The sequence below is a fragment of the Emiliania huxleyi genome (assembly GCF_000372725.1).
Source record: "Emiliania huxleyi CCMP1516 unplaced genomic scaffold EMIHUscaffold_5, whole genome shotgun sequence".
NCBI classification, from domain to species: Eukaryota; Haptophyta; order Isochrysidales; family Noelaerhabdaceae; genus Emiliania; species Emiliania huxleyi.
In genome coordinates, this window is record NW_005198244.1 from 1,644,018 (window position 1) to 1,661,710 (window position 17,693).

At 64.6% G+C, this 17,693-nt stretch overlaps 5 protein-coding genes across 5 annotated transcripts; all 5 read right to left on the reverse strand.

The window, feature by feature from the left end:
* Nucleotides 1-657: 657 nt before the first annotated feature.
* On the reverse strand, nucleotides 658-3,561 carry EMIHUDRAFT_197479 (hypothetical protein; the record flags this gene model as incomplete). The annotated part of the gene is made up of 8 exons (XM_005767242.1): nucleotides 658-1,050; nucleotides 1,362-1,438; nucleotides 1,821-1,949; nucleotides 2,028-2,250; nucleotides 2,504-2,710; nucleotides 2,791-2,922; nucleotides 3,012-3,137; nucleotides 3,310-3,561. 8 exons carry the CDS (start codon nucleotides 3,559-3,561, stop codon nucleotides 658-660), a joined length of 1,539 nt encoding a protein of 512 aa, XP_005767299.1.
* An 896-nt stretch (nucleotides 3,562-4,457) lies between these two features.
* EMIHUDRAFT_432708 (hypothetical protein) lies at nucleotides 4,458-5,325 on the reverse strand. The gene is made up of 2 exons (XM_005767243.1): nucleotides 5,110-5,325; nucleotides 4,458-5,045 (listed from the first exon to the last, which is right to left on the reverse strand). The coding sequence occupies exons 1-2, from the start codon at nucleotides 5,228-5,230 to the stop codon at nucleotides 4,684-4,686; spliced, it is 483 nt and encodes a 160-aa protein (XP_005767300.1). The 5' UTR covers nucleotides 5,231-5,325; the 3' UTR covers nucleotides 4,458-4,683.
* On the reverse strand, nucleotides 5,057-8,453 carry EMIHUDRAFT_448259 (hypothetical protein; the record flags this gene model as incomplete). Its single annotated transcript, XM_005767244.1, has 16 exons — nucleotides 8,328-8,453; nucleotides 8,200-8,253; nucleotides 8,083-8,135; nucleotides 7,799-7,965; nucleotides 7,660-7,722; nucleotides 7,570-7,590; nucleotides 7,371-7,492; nucleotides 7,226-7,272; nucleotides 7,099-7,155; nucleotides 6,885-7,023; nucleotides 6,733-6,769; nucleotides 6,522-6,664; nucleotides 6,230-6,295; nucleotides 5,999-6,159; nucleotides 5,497-5,637; nucleotides 5,057-5,432 (listed from the first exon to the last, which is right to left on the reverse strand). Exons 1-16 carry the CDS (start codon nucleotides 8,442-8,444, stop codon nucleotides 5,057-5,059), a joined length of 1,764 nt encoding a protein of 587 aa, XP_005767301.1. The 5' UTR covers nucleotides 8,445-8,453.
* A 1,332-nt stretch (nucleotides 8,454-9,785) lies between these two features.
* EMIHUDRAFT_96529 (hypothetical protein) lies at nucleotides 9,786-11,065 on the reverse strand (the record flags this gene model as incomplete). The annotated part of the gene is made up of 2 exons (XM_005767245.1): nucleotides 9,786-9,966; nucleotides 10,533-11,065. The coding sequence occupies 2 exons, from the start codon at nucleotides 11,063-11,065 to the stop codon at nucleotides 9,786-9,788; spliced, it is 714 nt and encodes a 237-aa protein (XP_005767302.1).
* Nucleotides 11,066-11,485: 420 nt separating this feature from the next.
* Nucleotides 11,486-13,097, reverse strand: EMIHUDRAFT_197484 (hypothetical protein; the record flags this gene model as incomplete). The annotated part of the gene is made up of 3 exons (XM_005767246.1): nucleotides 11,486-11,740; nucleotides 11,853-12,250; nucleotides 12,377-13,097. The coding sequence occupies 3 exons, from the start codon at nucleotides 13,095-13,097 to the stop codon at nucleotides 11,486-11,488; spliced, it is 1,374 nt and encodes a 457-aa protein (XP_005767303.1).
* Nucleotides 13,098-17,693: the final 4,596 nt, after the last annotated feature.

Genomic DNA, 17,693 nt, shown 5'->3' on the forward strand with positions numbered 1-17,693 from the left:
GTTCCGGATCGAGGAGCGACGCAAGTTCCGCGAGGCCCAGAGGGAGAGGCTGTCGCGCGGCGAGCTGCGCATCTCCCGCGTGCGCAAAGAGCAGTCCAAGGCGCGCGAGCGTGGCGATCGGGGACGGTTTCTCCCCAAGGGGGCGACAACCAAACGGCATGGCGACGAGCTGGATCGTTCTGACAGCGTTGCATCATCGGAGATATAGCCTCTACCCCTTACCAGCTCCGCCTGGCTAGGGGCCGCCCTTCGCAGGCCGCCACACAGACCGGCACACAAATATCATGCATGTGTGGCTAGTATGTGCGAAGCGCGAACAAGCTTCTTCGCGGCCCATTTTTTCGACTACGGGCCCGTATGCGTTTTCTGTAATGTCTATGTATACTTCACACACCCTCGACACCTGGCGTGGGGCATGGCGATTGGCGTGGGGGCGAATCCGAAGGGTGGCGCGGGGGCTGCGGCTGCACACACGACACAGGGCCGAGGGCGGGGCCGCGGGCGCGGCGGGCAGGGGGCTGGCGGTGGCGCGCCGCGGGGCGCCGGCTGCCGCGCGTTATAATGACGCGCACGAGATAAACTCAAACAAAAAAGTTCGCACCGGCTCCAGCGGAGTGGCACCTGCGCACAAGATAGCACCGACATCGATGCACGTGATCAGCGTCCCGGCTCCACGACGACACCGGCGCCAGCAAAGGCCGGGGACGGCACCGCGGCCGCAGGCGCAGCCTCGGCAGAGCGCGGGCTCGCCTCTGCGCCGCCGCGTTGCGCGAGTGGCACAAACTCGCGCCTCGCGACTCCCGAGTAGAGCTGGCGCGGGCGGGAGATGCGCTGCTGTGGGTCGGAGAAGGACTCGTTCCACTGCGCGAGCCAGCCCGAGGTGCGCGCGACGGCGAAGAGCACGGTGAACATGTCGGTCGGGATGCCAAGCGCGCGCAGCACGATGCCGGAGTAAAAGTCGACGTTCGGGTAGAGGGAGCGCTTGACGAAGTACTCGTCCTCGAGCGCGATCTTCTCGAGCTGCTGCGCGAGCTGCAGGTCCGGGTGCGCCTAATCTCGGTCGATCTCGGTCGATCTCGGGTGACCTCGGCCAGCCTCCGCGAGCTGTGCAGGTCTGGCGGGGAGGGGGGGGGGGGTGCCTCGAGGTTGAGCCCAGCAAAGACGCTATGGCAGACCTAATCTCGGGCAACCTCGGCTCATCTCGGCCGACCTCGAGCCCAGCGAGGGCGCGGTAGCCGGACCTTCTGCATCAGCTTCTAACGAAAAGAAGCACGTGCGTGGGGCCCGAACCCCTTCACAGCCGGAAGGGGTTCCGCCTTGTCCCTTCGCCTTGGCGATGAAGGCGGGGGATCCGCTCCCACCGTCCCGATCTCGCCGAGCATCCGCAGCACCGCCTCGTTTGCGCCGCCGTGCGCGGGCCCCCAGAGGGAAGCGATGCCTGCTCACAGCTGCGCCGTGAGGGGGCGCGCGCTCCACAGCTGGAGCCGCGACGGCCCAGAGAGGGGGGGGGGGGGGGGGGGGCGATGCCGGCGGCGATGCACGCGAACGGGTTGGCCTGCGAGGAGGATGCGATGCGGACGGTCGAGGTGGAGGCGTTCTGCTCGTGGTCGGCGTGCAGGAGCAGGATCATCTCCAGCGCCTAGCGGCAGTCGTGCACGGAGTAGCGCGTCTGCAACCGACGGTCTTTCGTGCAGGAGAGGTGCGGCGTCTCTCTCTTTCTCTCTCTGTCTCCCTCTCCAGGCGCCTCGGCGTGCACGGGGTCGACCTGTTCACAGGCGGGGTGGTGAAGGGTCCCCTCTCCGGACGGGGACCGGGCCGACCTTGCGCAGGAGACACCTTGTAGGGCTCGGCCGGCGTCGCAAACATCATGTGCAGAAAGTTGGCGGCGAAGGGGAGGGCGTTGGACGGGTAGACGACGGGCTCGCCGATGGAGGTCTTGTACGCGATCGCTGCGATGGTGGGCATCTTGGCGACCTGCTCGCAGCAGGTTAGGCGTGAAGAGACGGTGCGCGCACGGCACGGCGCACCGTGCGACATCTCTGGCGCCATCCGGATGGCCGAGAGCCGCCGCTGCGCCGCGTCGTGGATGTTGACCGAGTCAGGGTAGAACGCCGAGAGCGCGCCAACCACAGAGACCATGATCGCCATAGGGTGAGCGTCTGACTTGAATCCGCCGAAGAAGGAGAGCAGCTTCTCGTGCACCATCCAGTTCTTGTGCACCTCCGCCTCGAAGCGGCGGAGCTGCGGCGCCTGTTCACAGAGCAGGGGTGTGAAGAGACGCTGCTCCACACGCGCCTCGAGGCTGCCCGAGGTGAGGCGCCGTCGGCAGCTCGCCCTCGATGAGGAGGAAGGCGACCTCGAGGAAGGAGCACGAGGAGGCGAGATGTGGGGAGATATGGGGAGATGTGGGGAGATAGGGGGAGATCTGACCTCGAGCAAGGAGCACGAGGAGGTGAGATATGGGGAGATATGGGAGATATGGGGAGATGTGGGGAGATCTGACCTCGAGGAAGGAGCACGAGGAGGCGAGCTGCTCGATCGGGTAGCCGCGGTGCATCAGCAGGCCCTTCGCGCCGTCGATGAAGGAGATGGCGCTCTCACACGACGAGGTGGACGTGAAGCCGGGGTCGTGCGTGAAGAAGCCCGTCTTTGCGTTGAGCGATCGCACGTCGATCACCGGGTTGCCGAGCCCAGAGTTTGGGTGCAGCACCTGCCGCGTGGAGCCGCGCGTCGGAAGGGATCCACTCGGCTAAGACGCAGACTTGGGCTGTGCAGCGCCGGAAGCTCGACGGAGTGGTCGCCTGACTCGTCGCACCACGAGAGCGTCACCTTGGTCGCCTTGCCGCCCCCCTCCTTGCCGCTCCCCTCGCCGGGCGACCCTGCCCCAACCTTGCCCGAGCCGAGCCGCACCAGGGTCGGCGCCTCGCGGCTGGCGGGACGCGCCGGAGGAGAGAGCACCTGACGCGTGCAGTCATTGTGAGTCTTGCATTGTGGCGGCTGGCCGAGCGGACCCGAGCCAGCACTGCGTTTGTGCGCGGCGGAGGCGGCGCGGAGAGCTTGAAGGAGCGGCCCGTGAAGGTGCTCAGCTCTTCGGCGCCAGAGACGTCCTCGTGCGCCACGAGCTCCGCCAGGTACGCCTGCCGGTGGGCGGGGAGCGTGCTGCATGCCGGGACCGCAGCGGCGGGCAGCGGACGTGCAGCGCAGTGGGCCAAGGGCGGGCCAGGCAGCAGCGGCGTGACATGCCTGCAGAGCCCTCGAGTAAGCAAACTCCAAAGCTTCGCCGCCGTCAGAGCCCTCGAGTAGGGCGACCGGCCGGGTGGGGAGGTCGGGTAGCGCTGCGCATAGGATCCGCCCGCGCAGCGCCGCGTGCAGCTCAGAGAACTCGCGCGCCGACCTGACCACTCCGACACTCTGGTCTCGCGACTCGGGCGTCGCCTCGGAGACGAAGACGAGGAAGGCGCCGCTGCCCTCTTGCTCGGCCGGGACGACGGAGACGTACTTGACGTCCGTGCCGAAGTAGCTGCTGCCGAGGTGGACGAGCTGGCCGGACGAGCTGGACATGCTAAACGGAGTGTGGTGCTAGGCCGTCGACGGTCCTGCGGTGATGACGAACAGAGAATTCTTCGGCCCGCCTCTGAAGTTCACCTCGGAAGCCCTGATAAATGAAATGTGCCCATGCCCATGCCCACACCGCTAACTCGAGCGAGCCCAAACAGAGCAGCGCGCAACGGTCGCGCCCACCTGTCACCTCGCCTCGCCGGCTGCATCCCGCCCGCTCGCGGCGGTCGCCACCATCCCTGGGTCACCGCCACTGCCCCTGTCCCTGCCGCCGCCGTCGCCGTCCGATTCCTCCCCGCCGCCCGGCCTGATCCGCGGCGTGCAACGCCCCCCACGCACAAACATGGGCACACACCTCGGCATCGCCGACCCCCCAGCCCCCTGCCGCCGCCGCCGCCGTCCCTGTCGCCCCCGCTTCCACCCACTTGCTTTACTGCCGACTCCAAGCGGGAGGCAGCAAAAGCACGCAGACAGAACCCTGAGAACGTCGCCATCGTGTAGCAGGCAGGCCTGGCTAGCCGCGTGTTGGGGAGTAGTGTTTGTGTGTGTGGTGTACCTCTCTCTCCACTCAGTGTATAGCGAGTGAGCAGCGCACGATAAAAACAACTGAAAAAACCTCGAAGCCCTGGGAGCCCTCCCCCTACTGTTTTACAAGATCTCGCACAACACTGGGCAGGGGACTGGCGCGCACTGGCACTAACACAGGAACAGAGAAACTTCAGTCCACGGGGGTGCGCTTCTTAGATCTAGCTCCCCGGCCCTGGGGGTGTGAGGTTACCTACTGCACTCCAAGTGCTCCAAGAAAGCGAACGAAGGGCGTGAGCGCAACAGGCACGTGTGGCGCACGTGCCGCGGTGTGGGACCTGTGCGCTGTCGCTGGCCCCTCTGTTCTGCGTGTTGACTAGTTGTCTCTCTTTACTGTTGTTCAGCGCTCAGCGCACAGCGGTCGGCACACTAACTAAATGCTTACGCGTTACCGCCGTCGTACGCCGCCGCACGCGCCCGTCTCTTCAGAGGTACTAGACATTTCCGATTGTGACCCGTGGTTGAAAATAGCATATGCGAGGGGACGACGTCTGAGCCGACGACAAACCTGAGTGCAGTGCCAAGAGTCCGCACACACGATCAGTTGAGCGTCGGCATGCCACCGGGCGACGCGTAGCGCGACGGGCGGCGCCCGGAAGCGGGGAGGTGGCTCGTCGCGGAGAGGTGGCTCGTGCTCCCGTCGGCTGCGGCGATCGGCTCACCGCTGCTGTCCGACTCGAGCGAGACGGGGCGCCTCGCGCTGTCCGCGTCGCCGGTGACGGCAAAGATGTTGAACGTGCCGAGCCCCTGACGCCGCCCCCCCTGGCCCTCACCCCCCGCCGCGGGGCGGAGCTTGGCCACCGCCCCCGAGAAGCTGCTGTCCGAGACGAGGAGGACGAGCAAGACGACGGCCTGCGAGTGCTCGAGCACATTCTCGATTACCAGCATCTCGGCAAAGGCGCCTACTCACGGCTCACGGCGTGAAGCGGCGCTGTGGCGGCAGCCCCCCGGCGTGGTCGCACACGCCCGCGACGGCGCTATCAAACTCGACCAGCAGCGTGTTGACGCACTGTAGGAAGAAGCGCAGCGTCGCAAAGGCGGCCAGCCCGTGCACGAGGCCGTCGGGCAGCGCGCTCGAGGCGCGCATCGACGCGGTGAGCGAGGCTCTGCTCGCTCCGCCCGCCGCCCCAGGCGCGACTCCGCCGCACCCCCTCCCGCGAGCCTCGACGTCCGCCGCCGGGTCGGAGGCGTGGTCGGAGTCGGAGGAGTGGGCGGTGGGCGGCAGCGCTGCGGTCGACCGGCGTGGCGCGTGCGGGCGCGTCGACCCGTAGGCGAAGAGGCCGCACGATCTGTTCACAGGTAGAGGCGTGAAGAGACGCTTTCACGCCGTGTCGCGGCTGGAGATCCCGTCACGTGAGCAGCAGCAGCACGTTCCACGCGAGGTTGGGCGCGAGGTGCAGCGTGGCGGGGTCGAGGCGCGGCTTCACCGCGCTGCAGACCTCGTTGAGCGTGTTTGGGTAGACGAGCACGCTCGGCACGGCGCCGAGGAGCAGGCTCAGCGCGAGGAGGGCGGCGCCTGCCGAGGTGCAGCCGAGCTGTAGCTAAGGTGCAGCCGAGCTGTAGCTAAGGTGCGGGACCAGGAGGGCGGTGCCTCGGTCTCGCCACGGCGCGGCGGTGGTGTGGAGGAGCTGGAGCGAGAGCAGCAGGAAGCGGCTCGAGTTCTGCAGCCAGCCGAGGAAGAGCGCCTGCCACAACGGGGTGCGCTCGCGTGAGCTACAAGCTTGGTTGGTCGTGAGATTGGGCCGACAGCGCACCATCGCGGACCAGCCGCGGGACGCGTTGTACCTGTTCACGGCGGGAGGCGTGAACGGTGTCGATTCACGCGGCGGGCGACGGCCAGCGCGAAGCGTCGCACCGCGAGCAGGGTCCGTCGTCGAGTAGAGGGCTCATGGCGGCCATCGCCGCCGCGTAGACGACGAGCGTGGCGGCGTAGCAGAGCAGCAGCGCCCTTTGCGGGCCTGCGCCGCCCCAGGCGTCGCGCAGGGCCAGCCCTCCGAGCGAGGCGAGGCAGAGAGTCTGTTCATAGCGGGACGTGTGAAGAGGCGGATCACGGATCGTTGCCTCGGAGCGAGACGAGGCAGAGGACCGCGCACGCGAAGGCGGCGAGGGTGGTGGTGAGCTGCACGCGGCTGAGTGTGTCCACCATGGTCTCCTACGGGTGGGGGAGCCTCTCTCGGTCGCGCTCGGCGGAGCCTCGGAGGTCAATCCACCGTGGCTGTGTCTTTGTCGTGCTCGAGGAGGCGCACCGGCCAACAACCTCGGCCCGTCCCGTCCAATCTCGTCCAATCTCGGCCAATCTCGGCCAATCTCGGGCAGTCTGTGTCCTCGTCATGCTCCAGGAAGAGCGCCGCCGCGAACATGAGCGGCCCCGCCGCAACCAGCCCGAGCAAGATCGAGGAGGCGAGCAGCTCGGCACTGGCGGGCGAGTAGCGCATCGCAAAGAGCAGCGGCGCGCTGCTCGTGGGGATCATGCCGTACAGGAAGCTGAATCCGCGCAGCTCGCGGCCGTCCACGAGCGAGCCTGTCAAAAATCAGCGATGGAGTCGGCAGACACCCGCCGCGCAGCTTCTGACCGTGCAGGAGAGGAGCCCGCGAGGGCGTACGACACGTACGCGCACACCACCACCTGCCGTGCAACCCGACCGTGTGAAGAGATGGTCGCGCGCATGTGCTGCGGCGTGGGGTGCGCGGTCAACTGTGCTGCGTGTGTGTGTGTGTGTGCGCGCGACTAGCAGCCCCGCCTTCATCGCCACGAGCAGGCAGCTCACGAGGGAGACGCGGAGGCCGCGCAGCGAGGTGCCCGTCAGGAAGAGGGCGCACATCCCGAAGGGGGCGGTGAGCAGCTCCAGCAGGTCGGAGAGCGGGTGCGGGAACTCGAGCCTGCTCACAGTGCACGCCGTAGACGACGTCCACAGCAGGTCGGAAGGAGGGGGGGGGGGGGGGGGGGGCTCGGGCCTCATCTTGCTGTCTCGCAGCGTTAGCGTCCAGCCAAAGGCGAGCTTGTACGCGAACCTGCCCACACCTCGCGGCGTGAAGACGCGAGCCACGCCGCGAGCCAATGGGCGAGAGGGAGCCAGCGAGCCCAGCGAGCGTCATGGTGATCACGGGGTTGAGGAGAATGGCGCGCGCCTGCGCACAGGCCGTGGGGTGTGGGGCAGCGCCGTTTACAGCTGCGGTAGGTCGCGCGAGGGCAGGGAGGCGGAGTTTGGAGGAGAGATGAAGCGCGCCGTGGAGAGGGCCTCTGGCCAGCGCCCTCCGATCAGCGCCGCCTCACTGCTGTCGCTGCCACCGCCCGCGCGCTCGTCCTTCTTCTTGAGGGCCTCGCCGATGGAGAAGAGGACGGTGACGCCTGCTCCCATTCGTGGACATAACGTGTGGAGAGCTGCTATCCTACAGCGTCGCAGAGGCAAGAGAGGGCGCTGCTGCCAGGCACAAAGACGGCGGAGCCTACGGGGCGAAGCGTGGAGCATGTCACGGATGTGTCCTGGACGGACCTAGTGAGCACAACGCGGCGGCCGATGAGCGCGTTCCCAGCCACGAGCGCATCGGTGTCGACGCCACCTTCGGCCTTGCCGTCTCCTGTGGAGGCGCCCATGCACGAGGTGACGCGCTATGCGCATAGGCAGAGGCGGGCTTGGCGGAGGGTGCGTGGCGCCATAGAGCGCGTCGACGACGGGGAAGCCGATGGCAAAGTCGTTGGAGGCCATGGCGAAGGAGGCGAACACGGAGGCGGTCAGGATTCGATCCCCGAGCGTCCGGCGCGGCAGGTAGAAGCACACTGTGGCCGCAAATGTCAGCCCGACGACGGTGGCCTTGCCGAGGCTGCATGGCGGGATGGAGGCGGGGTGCTGAGCCGATGCGGCGACGGCGGTCGCGAGCGGGCAGCGAGCGCAAGAGGCTAGGCTCTAAGCTGTTCTAGCGCCACGGGCAGAGGCAGACCTGCAGGCGAGGAGCGTCTGCAGGCTCATTCCCTCCAGCTGTGCGGTCGCTACCTGCAGGCACGTGCGATGGATGTATCTACAGGCGAGGGCGTGAGAGTGGCTCGGGCCGCCTCGCCGTCTTGAAGATGAGGAGCGGGAAGACGATCTGGCCGACGAAGAAGCCGAAGCCCTATGAGGGAGGCAATAGGTGAGAGGGAGCCGAATCTAAGCCCTCTCCTTGCCACCTCCTGCGCGCTGCCGCGCCTTCATGTCACCCTCGCCCGGACTGATGAGGCGGAGCTTAACGCAGGCGAACCCAAGGAAGACGGCCGAGAAGGTGGTGAAGAGCGTGTTGAAGAGGCGTGAGGCTGCGTCGGCCATGGGAAGGAGGAGCCACCACAGGCGCGAAAGGGGGTATGAAGAATTTAAACAAGACAACTCTCCCTCACAGCACACAAGGGGGTATGAAGAAAACCCGTCGCCCCGGACTGGCGCGCACTGGCACTAACACAGGTATACCAGAAGAAAAAATTCGTCGTGGCGTGGTCTGTGCCGTTCCTCCGCACCCTCCTCGTGCGAAATGTTTTGTTTCTTTCTTTACGCCCAGGTATATGTACCACCACCCTACCACTACCGCTACCGCCGAAGACACACACACATCATCAGCACGCCGCTCGCATGCGCCGTGTGCGCTGGCGAGGGCGACTGGCCGCGGGTCCCGCCCACAGCGCGAGAGGCAGGCGGCGGCGGAAGAGTCCGCTGGCGGCGCGGCGTGCCGCGGGGGAGGCGTGGACGCCGCGGCAAGACTTTGCACTGGCGAGCGCGTGCCTCAAGAGGTGTGTCTCACGAAAGGTTAAGAATTCTTTTTTAGGAGCCTTGAACTCTTTTTTGAGCTAGCCTTCGATGTTAGGAAACAAAGCAACGACATGGCATCTCGCTCTCGGGCCCCGACAGACATCCCGCACACCCGCCGCCCCCGCGCGCGCCCCACCCCGGCCGGGAGAAAGGGGAGTGACAGATTGGGACGGCAACAGAACGAGTATCTTGCACTCCATGTGCAAGAAAAAATTAAATATTCTTAGCTTCGCCCTTGACTCCGACGCTGGGGACAGAACCACACCAGTATCAGACCAGAGGGACTGCCCCCCTCCCCCACCTCGCACCTGCCCTGCTTACACAGGATAGCATGCCCCGAGAGCGGCGACATTTGGCAGGGGTAACCTGGGAAGGAGGTTTGGTTGTGCTTTTTCCTTTTTCCTTTCCTTTCCGTCGACCGCACCGACTACGGCACAGCCTCCGGCAGCGCCCGGGGCTTGCCGCTTCGCCCAGCACCACTCGCAACAGCTCTCTCGCGCCGCCGTCTGTGGCGATGCGCAAAACATCAACAACGCTGCTCGCAACATGCGTGTCGCGCACTCATTCATGACCGGTCTCAATGTCCCCCCCCCCCTGCGCGCGGGCCTTCTAGGGACTAGGCCCTATGATAGGCCTATGCATATTGCTTTTTTTCTTCTCAAAACAAGGCCGACGCGCAAAACATCAACAACGCTGCTCGCAACATGCGGAGAGAGATTTTTAGCAATACCAAACAACTCTAACACTCACACGTCATTGTTGTTTTAACATGCGTGTCGCGCACTCATTCATGACCGGTCTCAATGTCCCACCCCCCTGCGCGCGGGCCTTACCCTTTTTTGCTTTTCGCCTCCCCTGGCTTAGCTCTCAGTCAAGATATTGTGCACATGGGTGGCCTCTACTTAGGCTGTACGAGGTTTTCCTCTCGCACCCCGTCTGTTTTCCTTTCCTTTCACCCACCCGACCGACCGATCTCTTCGGCGTTACCAGGCGGTAACGGCTTAGGCTGAACAAGCTTTTCCTCTCGCACCCCGTCTCTTTTCCTTTCCTTTTCGACGTCAGAACTTGTGTGTGAAGTCAAGGCGGGGGGACTCTTCCTCCATCCTCGAGGTACTCCCACGCCTCTCGGGGTTTTATCTGGTGAGTCAACCCGCCTCGGCGAGACTGCGTCAGCTCGTTAGGCTGAACAAGCTTTTCCTCTCGCACCCCGTCTCTTTTCCTTTCCTTTCTGTCGACGCGGTGGGGCGCAGCTAAACAAAGAAACGCGACCGCGACGAGCTCTAATCCTTTCGACCTTTCCTTTTTGCGTTTCCTCGACGAGGGACCCTCCGCCGCGCCGCCCGGGGCAGCGGCTGCTTCCGCCATGCCCGTGGAGCTACCAGGTCGCACTTAGCTTACCTAGGCTCCCTAAGGTAGCACGCACGAAAGAATGCATCCCTTTTTCTTTCTAGCGCCGCACACCTCGGGGTCTCTTTTCGCAAGTGCTCGAACGTACCATCCTCCCACCCCTCTTCTCGTCGTTAGGCTGATGCAAGCTTTTCCTCTCGCACCCCGTCTCTTTTCCTTTCCTTTCTCTTTTCCTTTCGCTTTCCTTTATATTTTGTTTCTTTAAACCGTTTCTTGTACAACCCCGCGTGCTCCGGGTCGGCCCGCCACTCGACGAACTTGCCGTGCTTCACGCGCTCCAGAAAGTCGCCGAACAGCCCGATCTCGCGATCACGCTTGTCCATCGACCGCACCTCGATGCCCGTGTCCTCGAAGTTGTCCTCCGTGAACTGCAGCATCTGCCGCTCCCACTCGGCTGCCGCATCGTCGCCCGGGCCGAACTGCTCGCGCCCCGGCACCAACTCGAAGCTCGCCGCACCGCTGGCACCCACGCTGTTCACCGCCACCGTGCGGCGTGCCCAGCCCTTGTCGGCCAGGCTCTTGCGCCGTTCGTCGTCCACCCCCAGGCCGGAGGACGACTGCGCAGCTCCTTGCACCGCGTGCAAGCGCACGCGGCCACACTTCGACGCGTCCAAGTAAACGCGACCGGCCTCCTCCTCATCCTCGTCGTCGTCTCCGTTCCACTCCTCATCCGAGCTGTCGTCCGGCGCCGCCACCTTGAGCCGGTCCGGCATCGCGGCGCGGCTCTCGCGACGCGCCATGATGCGAGCGGCCGGTGTATCCAGCTCCTCCCTCGCCGCTCATCCAGCGGGGGTCGACCAGGTGAAACGGATGAGCGCGCCCTTTTCGGCGCCCTTTTCCCTTAAACCGGACCCTTTTTCTTTCCCCCATTCCTCTTCTCCCTTTTTTTTGCTCTCGGGGGAGTGTTCTCTCGGCCTGAGGTTTCGTACTAATGACGTCCTTCTTGGCACTTCGGGCGTCGGTTGTGCGTATCTGTTGTGTCTTCTGATAAACGCAGTATGGAAGATACAAAGAGACGGAGGAGCAACGAGCGCCCTGGCGTGAGCCGAAGACACTCCCTCCGTAGACACTGATCACACACGGGTGGGACAGGGTGGGTCACAACAACGAGGCACGAGAGCGTGCACGACAGAGCGACGGCGCAGCGTACCGCCGTCCAGCTAAAAAGCGGCGGCCGACGGTTGCTGCGCAAAGTGATCAGTTCTAAAATAGGTGCCGGGGCCCAACGGATAGATGAATCCGGGGCACCCTCCGCTCGAATCCCTGGCCGGGGGTTCGAGGTGGCCCCCACCCTGGGGCCTCCCATCAAAGGGACTGCGGCAGAAGACGCCCAATCTTGCACAAGTGCAAGAACCATACGTCTTCTGATAAACGCAGTATGGAAGATACAAAGAGACGGAGGAGCAACGAGCGCCCTGGCGTGAGCCGAAGACACTCCCAACTGCGCTCCGTCACCGGTGTCGCGGTCTCCCCCACTGAGGGCGATCTGCGGGGGGGAGTCGCGCCGCCGGCATGTATCTGTGCAACTGTGTTTTTGCCTTGTCCCGTTTGATGGAGCAAAGTCACGGGCCGCCCGCGCTTGAAGGCGGTCGCGCCAGGCGCGGGCGGCACTAGTTGCCGGCGATCCGCTTGGGCAGCGCCCACGCTTGCCTCTGGCTGCGTCTCCATAGGTCGCGCGGCCCGAATGCTCGAATTGAACGTCTCGCAAGCTGGCGTCGCTCGCGTAGCTGTGGCAGGGCGATCCTCCCTCCGGATGAGGGAGATCTCTAGCCTCCTAACGAGGTTGCCCTCCGGCTGGCTGTTGCCGACAGCAGTTAACACCTCCGCAGTTGCGTCGGTCGCGCCACAGGTAGAGACGTTGAGCTCGACAAAGTCTTGGTAGTTGTTTCGGGCCATCAGTCCGACAGGAGAGGGCCAGCGGTCGCCTCCTCGAGCTGCCCATGCCTTCGCCGGTTTGGAGTATCGTCGCCGCCACCACCATGTGCGCCCAGGAAAAGGAGGGCTCCCCACTGAGGGCGGTCTGCGGGGGGAGCCGAGTCGCACGGAACGACCTCCTGATGGGATCGCCCCTCCTCTGATGTGACCAGCGGCGGCGGCGAGCGATGCAGCCCCCACGACGGCGCTCCCCATGGGATCGACGCGCGCCGCCGCCGTGAAGACGGGCCCCAAGCAGCGGGTCATGTCAGACAGGGCTGCGAACGGGACGTCGGCCGTAGGGTCGCAAAGAGCCCCGACCGTCGCGTACTGCAAGAAGTCGACGGCCTTCGCTTCTGCAGATGGCGCTGGTCCCAAGGGCACGATAGCCTCAGAGTACCCCAAATCGCCCCACTGCAGATAGAGCTCGGGCACCGGGATTTGGCGGGAGTGCAGAGCCTGGATGCACACCGTACGGAACGCATCCTCATCCACGTGCACCGTGCTGAAAACGCCGAGGTCGGACAAGGCACCGAGGATGCGGCGCCAGGCCGCGGCCAATACGGCCAGCCGCAAGACGCTGAGCCTGTCAAAGTGGGTGGCCACAGCGGGCTCGGGCTCACTGAAGGCGAGCAGCGCACTGATGGCGACCCACTGCGGAATCTGGACCCACGACGGTTGCATCCCCGGAGGAGGAGGGGGCAGCTGGAGGAGGGCCGGATTGCCCACCACAGACCACGGAATGAAGCGCAGGGTAGAGCCTACCACTGTTGAGTCGACGGGTATCACCAGTGGCTTTGCGGGATCGGGGTGCTGCTCGGCCGGAATGCTGAGCTCGGCGGCAGTGAGGTCTGGCATCGCGGCGCCGGTCGTCTCGTCGAGGGCTACCTCTCGACTCTACTCCCGTGTCACAACAACGAGGCACGAGAGCGTGCACGACAGAGCGACGGCGCAGCGTACCGCCGTCCAGCTAAAAAGCGGCGGCCGACGGTTGCTGCGCAAAGTGATCAGTTCTAAAATAGGTGCCGGGGCCCAACGGATAGATGAATCCGGGGCACCCTCCGCTCGAATCCCTGGCCGGGGGTTCGAGGTGGCCCCCACCCTGGGGCCTCCCATCAAAGGGACTGCGGCAGAAGACGCCCAATCTTGCACAAGTGCAAGAACCATACGTCTAATTCCCCCGGTAATGTGTTACGGGTATCGTTCGCTGAGTGGACACCTACCTCTAGACCATCATCCTACTCTGCTTACTTCGGCCGTCGGCCGCTCGGTGGTCGAGTGGCTTCCGGATCGAATCGGCAGCTTTGACCCTTATAATTTTTTTCACACCTGAGCGGGCCCAATTTTGCTCAGATGCACCTCCGAATTCGAAATCGCGTCCTCACGCTTAGCGCTTGGTGTGCGTCCGTTTTTCGTCACGGGTGTGCGAGAAGGTTTTTTGCTTCTCTCCATGTGCAAGAACGCAGGGTAAATGTAAGCCGGATGGCTCACAGGCCACCTCTTGCGCCCCGACTGACCGATCTACCGCACTGATCACTTCCACCCCCTCGCTCCCAACCCATCCACCTCGCCCCGGGCCGCGCCGCGCAATCTCGGGCGATCTCGCGCAATCTCGGGCGATCTCGGGGCCGCGCCGCGCCATCTCGGGCGATCTCGGAGCGTCGCTCGCGCGGCGGCACACCTGCTCAAAAAAAGGAAGGGCCCGGTTGGAGCCACCGACGGGGCTCACATGCTCACTCGCGGTGCGCCGCCTCACTCTCTGCGCCACTTTTGAGGCGTTGGCGAGGGCCGGTGAGGCGGCGCCCCGCGCGGCGCGTTCATCGCGCCACTCTTTTTGCCCTTTGCCCCCTCAACAAGAGAGAGAGAGAGTCTGTGAGAGCTGAGAGAGGCCGCCCTCAGTGTCAGACGTGTCACACAGAGCGCACAAGCGAGCTGCGAGGGCAGAGCCAGCGAGGCCACACCGTGGCAACATTAAAAGCACATGTAATGCAGCACCGCCCAATACCGCGCGCACCCTCCTCGATCGAGGTGTTTCAGGAGGAGCTCAGGCGGTGTGTCTAGGCTACGACTCGCTTCACAGGAGACAGGCTGTTGACAGGACCACGGCGTGCAATGCCCACATCAAGCTCCACCCCGACCTCACGACTCGTTTCTAGTCCCTCTTCTCTTGACCCCGCGTGCAGGTGACTGCGGCGACGAGCGCGGCCACTCCGAGGAGGATGGGAGGAATCCCCTGGTCCTCGTCCTGCACTGCGATATGCCCGTGCGCAACCGCTCCCATCAGGATCGCGACACAGACTAGCGTGAACTGCGGGACGATCCGCAGGAGCCATATGTCGAGCAGCGCAAGAATCTTGCAGATGCCGACCGCGCTGAGAAGATGCGGCTTTGGCACCCCGTAAAAATCCTCTGCCCACATGAACTTGTCCAGCCCCGAGCCACCATTCGCACGGGCGAGTGCGGGAGGGAGCTCGACCACTCCGAGACCCGCAGCTAGCATCAGCGGCCCGGTGAGGAGAGGGAGTGTCGCGACAATCTTCGTGATCGTGTGGAGGAGGGGCATGCCGGAGAGCCCACAGCGACCCGTCGCCGGCTTCTTCAAGAAGTTTGTGGCGCTGCGCCCGTGCTTCAATTCTTTTGTTAAATTCGTTTTCATACCTCTTCGACCCTTGTTCAATGGATCATGCCACCTCTCAAGCCTGGGCAGACCGCGCCGACGATCATGCGATTTTGTGGACGGCGCTCTTGAGCCATACTGGTTCGAATGCGGCGCCACTCGAATCGGCACTGGCGAACTCGAGCCGTGCCGCATCGCGAGATCGTTGTAGCACGGTCGCCGTCCATCCGCGAGCCTGTAGGTGATGGCGGGACCCGGGACGGCGCAGTGTTTGTGGCACTCGGCAGGAGGCACCCGCGGCACGGCCCCGCAGTCGGCTCTCGCGGGCTGCGGAACCGGCCCCAGAAGGGGACGGTCCGGGCGAGTGTGGCAGCTCCTGCGCTAGTATGGGCACCCTCTATCATAGCACTACTGATCCTGGTCATTAGAGCTGCCAGGGATAGCGTCAGGAGCTGGTACGAGTCAAAACCCCTCATATTTGAGACATCATGTCCCATATACTCGCACAACGAGCCCCTTGGACCAATCCGGACGACCATGCTCCATGTGGACGAGTTGGCACATGGCAGCGCCTGTGGGGGGCGCTGGGCACATCCCCCTCCCATCTGCATTATGCCAGTGCGATTTCTTTTATAGCCTGTGTTGGTGGGCGGACCTGCCTGCTGCCTCGCGATCGTCCCACCCTCATCGTCCATCACTCGTCCCGTGTTGGCCTCTGCCACGTCGCTCTCCTCGGCCTCGTTCTGCGATACTGCGATGACGCCGACGCCTGCCGAGCCCTTCCTTGCTCTCGCGGCTTCTCTCGCCTCTCGGCGTAACTCCGCTCTCCTCACAGCAACCAGCGTATCTGTGTTGTCGGGTCCTCCAGTTTGCAAAAGTAACTTAAAGACAAAAATCTCTCTCCAAGTGCTCCAAGAGCAAGACCAAGTGCTCTCCCAGTTTGTCGAGCTCTCCTTCCTCGAATTGGCTCGAAAGGAACCACCCTTTCTGACTGTGGCACTGCTCCCACTCCGATCATGTGCCGCCAATACATACATGAACATGTCGTTGCTCAGCCTCATCAGGTTCAGGAGAAGCAGCAGAATTCGAGCAGCAGCAGGAGAGAGGGGGGGGGGGGGGGAGATTTTGAAAACCACAACAACTCAAGAAATCACGACTCTCACAGTGATTTGGGCTCGCGGCGCAGTTTGTCAGCCCTCAGCCGAACGCTAAGGCCGAAACGAAGCTGGGGCCGGTCAGTAGCCGAGAGAGCAGAGCCCGCTTCGATGAATTCGATGTGGTCCGGGAGGCCTTGCGGAGCGACCAGCGAGTTGGCGATCGCTTCATGGCGCCCGCAGAGTGGGGCTGGCTGACTAGCCAGAGCAGGTCGTGCTCTGGACGACTGGGGCAGCGGCAGGGCGACTCACCGGAGGTGAAGGGGGACGAGGGCGGAGGCAGACTCTCAGCAGACTCTCAGCTGCTCTCCGGTGACCTCGTGTTGGTGGCAGAACCCGTTCTGGTTCCGTGGCAGCCGCGCACTGTGTCGTGAGGGTACCGGTACGATATAGATTTCGAGTTTCTCTCTCTCACTCACAGGTCCATCCACTCTTCTCCGTTTCGAGCACTTGTACCTCCAAGATCGCCACCTCCACGAGCAAGTGCTGTTAAACGACGGGTCTCTGCCCCTGGTGTACGTGTTACAGCTTGCCCCTCGTAACACGGACCGCTAGTGTGAAGATGTTGTTTCTTGGAGCACTTGGAGTGCAGTCGGTAGCCTCACATCCAGGGCCGGGGAGCTAAGAAGCGCACCCAGCGGGCCGGATGATTGGCATCGGGTTACGGGCTAGAGAGCCCTAGCCCCGGGGGTGCGCGTTCGCAGGGAAAGCGCCGTAAAGTGTTCGCAGGGCCATAAGGGGATCGCAACACTTGGAGCACTTGGAGTGCAGTCATTAGCCTCACATCCAGGGCCGGGGAGCTGAGAAGCGCACCCAGCGGGCCGGATGATCGGGATCGGGTTGCGGGCAAGAGAGCCCTAGCCCCTAGGGGGGTGCGCGTTCGCAGGGAAAGGGCCGTAAATTAAACACGGGTCTCCGAGGGTTAGCTCCGCGCTCCAGGTTTCCCCTAGCAGCAGAACGCCCCCTCTACTCGGAGCTAGTAGGGAGGAGGCGGCGAGGGAGGAGTCGGCGAGGGAGGAGGCGGCGAGGGAGGAGGCGGCGAGGGAGGAGGCGGCGAGGGAGGAGGAGGCAAGAGAGGAGGAATCGAGGAAGGAGGCGGCGAGGGAGGAGGAGGCAAGAGGGGAGGTCGTGAGGGAGGGGACGGCGAGGGAGGAGGCGACGAGGGAGAAGGCGGCGAGGGAGGAGGCGGCGAGGGAGGAGGCGAAGGCGAGGGAGGAGGCGGCGAGGGAGGAGACGGCAAGGGAGGAGGCGGCGAGCGAGGAGGAAGCGAGGGAGGAGGAGGCGAGGGAGGGGGCGGCGAGGGAGGAGGTGGCAAGGGAGGAGGCGGCAAGGGGGAAGGCGGCGAGGGAGGAGGCGGCGAGGGGAGAGGCGACGAGGGAGGAGGCGGCGAGGGCGGAGGCGGCGAGGGAGGAGGCGGCGAGGGGGAGGAGGCGAGAGAGGAGGAAGCGAGGGAGGAGGCGGCGGGGAAGGAGGCGAGAGGGGAGGCGGTGAGGGAGGAGGCGGCAAGGGATGAGGCGGCAAGGGAGGAAGCGGCGAGGGAGGAGATGGCGAGGCAGGGGGCGGCGAGGACGGCAAGGGATGAGGCGGCGAAGGAGGAGGCGGCGAGGGAGGAGGCGGCAAGGGAGGAGACGCCTAGGGAGGAGGTGGCGAGGGAGGGGGAGGCGAGGTAGGGGGTGGTGAGGG

What these genes read in the sequence shown, in the direction of transcription:
- EMIHUDRAFT_432708 (XM_005767243.1), bottom strand. Translation starts at nt 5,230, where the DNA reads ATGCGCGCCTCGAGCGCGCTGCCCGACGGCCTCGTGCACGGGCTGGCC. An exon ending in GTTTGATAGCGCCGTCGCGG is followed by an intron (nt 5,046 to 5,109) that starts GCGTGTGCGACC and finishes AGCCGTGAGTAG; the next exon opens with GCGCCTTTGCCGAGATGCTG.